General features: G+C 58.1%; 1 protein-coding gene across 1 annotated transcript in view; it reads right to left on the reverse strand.

Annotated features, from left to right (window-relative positions):
- Positions 1–845, reverse strand: part of BOP1 (block of proliferation 1) — a gene marked incomplete at both ends in the record, with an annotated part of 85,283 nt that extends 84,438 nt beyond the window's left edge. Inside the window, one exon of the mRNA XM_010006304.1 lies at positions 735–845. Within this exon, the coding sequence (XP_010004606.1) occupies positions 735–845 (111 nt within the window). The remainder of the gene's footprint in view (positions 1–734) is intronic.
- Between the last annotated feature and the right edge of the window lie 1,559 nt (positions 846–2,404).

The raw sequence follows: 2,404 nt of genomic DNA on the forward strand, positions 1-2,404 counted from the left end.
GGAGCCACCACAGCCCCTCACTGCTCACAGATGGAGCCACCACTGCCCCTCACTGCTCACAGATGGAGCCACCACAGCCCCTCACTCACAGATGGAGCCACCACTGCCCCTCACTCAGAGCTCCAGGGTTTCTGGCTGACCCTCCACCTGCCCCAACATGCAGGACTTCGTGCTGTCACTTCCCAGCAGTCAAGGAGAAGGCAGCCTGAACCATCCCCACCTTTCCAGCGCCCAGGAGGCCTCTCCAAGCATTTGTCACAGCTGATGCTGCCCAGTGTCCTTCCAGGTGACCCCAGCCCCACAGGCAGGGCCAGCTCTGCCGCCCCCGCCCCCCCAGGCCCCCCCGCCCCAACCACTAATTGATGGAGCAGATGATGAAGAAAAGGAGCTTGTCTGGAACAGCCAGACCTGGGGCCTCTTGTGCCTCAGCCCCCGCTCCCTGCACACAGGCTGCTCCCTTCCCAACACACCAAACCCGGGTTGGTTTTGGGGGGCAGAGCCCAGAGCAGCCAAGGGAACCCCAAGAACCACGGGTGAGGCTGAACCACCTGCTGCAAGGCTGAAGAAACTCTCTCCTGACCCCAGCAAAGAGCACTTTGGGCCATTCCCTTCCAGAGACAACGCTGTTTGAGCACATTCCAGCTCACACAGAAGCCAACACCAAGAGCAAGATCCATCATCTCCATCTCAGATCCACATAGTAAAAGAAACCAAGAAGTTCCAACAGGTCCTACCTCCTCATCTGAGCTGTCTTCTTCATACTCATTCTGAGCGAGCAGAGCCTCGTTCTCCTTCAGCGACGAATCATCCTCCAAGGTTTTCTTCTTCCTGGGAGCCTCTTTGGCCTGAAGGACAGAAAAACCCAAAGCTTACTAAGATGCCACCATGTGGATCTTCGTGGGTTTGAGTTCAGAGACCTCGGCTGGGCAGTGGGAGCTGAAACTGCCACCAACATCTAATCACCCAGTCACAGACTGGTTTGGGTTGGAGGGACCTCAAAGCCCACCCAGTGCCCCCCTGCATGGGCAGGGACACCTCCCAGCAGCCCAGGCTGCTCCAAGCCCCATCCAACCTGCCCTTCAACACCCCCAGGGATGGGGCAGCCACAGCTTCCCTGGGCAGCCTGGGCCAGGGGCTCCCCACCCTCACAGCCCAGAATTTCCTCCCAACGTCAAACCTAAACCTCCCCCTTCCAGTTCACAGCCACAGAACCATCAAGGCTGGAGAAGACCTCTACTCTGCAGCCAGGCCAGGCATCACCACTGCAGCTTCCACATCTCAACCAACTTCCAGAGTTATTTCAAGACTCTCTGTTCCTCTTTTCTCCTGGAGCTCAGTAAGATCACCCAAGGACACAACCAGGGCAGGGGTTGGGACAACCCAACCTGCCAGGACAGGTGGAATGGGGAGAGGACTCCCCAGTAGCCTCGATTCCTCAGAGCACCAGAAAGAACATGGAGAGCCCAGGATGAGGTGCCAGAGCAGCTCCAGGCCTTGGAGGTGAGGACTCCCTCAGAAACCACATCAACTCAGATGGTGGACACAGAAAAAGAGATGCTGGAAAGGATCTCTGGAGGTGCCTGCTCAAAGCAAAGGCAGCTGCAAAGTCAGATCAGATGCTCAGGACCTTGTTTGCTCATGGTCCGAGTATTTTCATCAAATCAGGGAATGGTTTTGGTTGGAAAAGGAATTTGAGATGCTCCAGCCCACCCATTCCCCACTGCCCCGTGTCCCTCAGCACCATCCCCAGGGCTTGGAAACCCCCCCAGGGATGGGGACTCCCCCCCTGCCCTGGGCAGCCTGGGCCAGGCCCTGCCAACCCTTGCCAGGCAGGAATTGTTCCCCAGATCCAACCTCAACCTCCCCTGGCACAACTTGAGGCCGTTCCCTCTTGGCCCAGGGCTTGTTCCTGGGGAGCAGAGCCTGACCCCCCTGGCTCCAACCTCCTCTCAGCAGCTGCAGAGCCAGCAGGTCTCCCCTCAGCCTCCTTTGCTCCAGGATCAGCACCCCCAGCTCCCTCAGCTGCTCCTCACAAGTTCTCCAGCCCCTTCTCCTTGTCCTGCAGACCCCTCCTCACAGCCCCTTTGAGCCCTGTCCTGTTCCAACTGCCCGTTTTCCTGGTCAGATGTTTCTGTGGTCAGTGCTTTTCCCAGGAGCTCTTCCCTTCATCACTAAGGGCTCCTGGGGGTGGCTGATGTCCTGGCTGGGACCTTTCTTCCCAGTGGAGCTTCCCTGAAGGATCTGAACCCCCTGGTGGATCCATTCCACCCCTGGGTGCTGCACTCTGCTTTGCAGATGTCCCAACCAGGGTGAATATTCCAAGAATCTCAAACAAGACCCTGGCCTGTGGCAGCTCCCAGAGTAAACCCAGATTCTGGGCAGCCTGAGGGCTCTTCTGCCTGAG

This window comes from Chaetura pelagica, unplaced genomic scaffold (genome assembly GCF_000747805.2).
Source record: "Chaetura pelagica isolate M959 unplaced genomic scaffold, ChaPel_1.0 scaffold1221, whole genome shotgun sequence".
NCBI lineage: Eukaryota > Metazoa > Chordata > Aves > Apodiformes > Apodidae > Chaetura > Chaetura pelagica.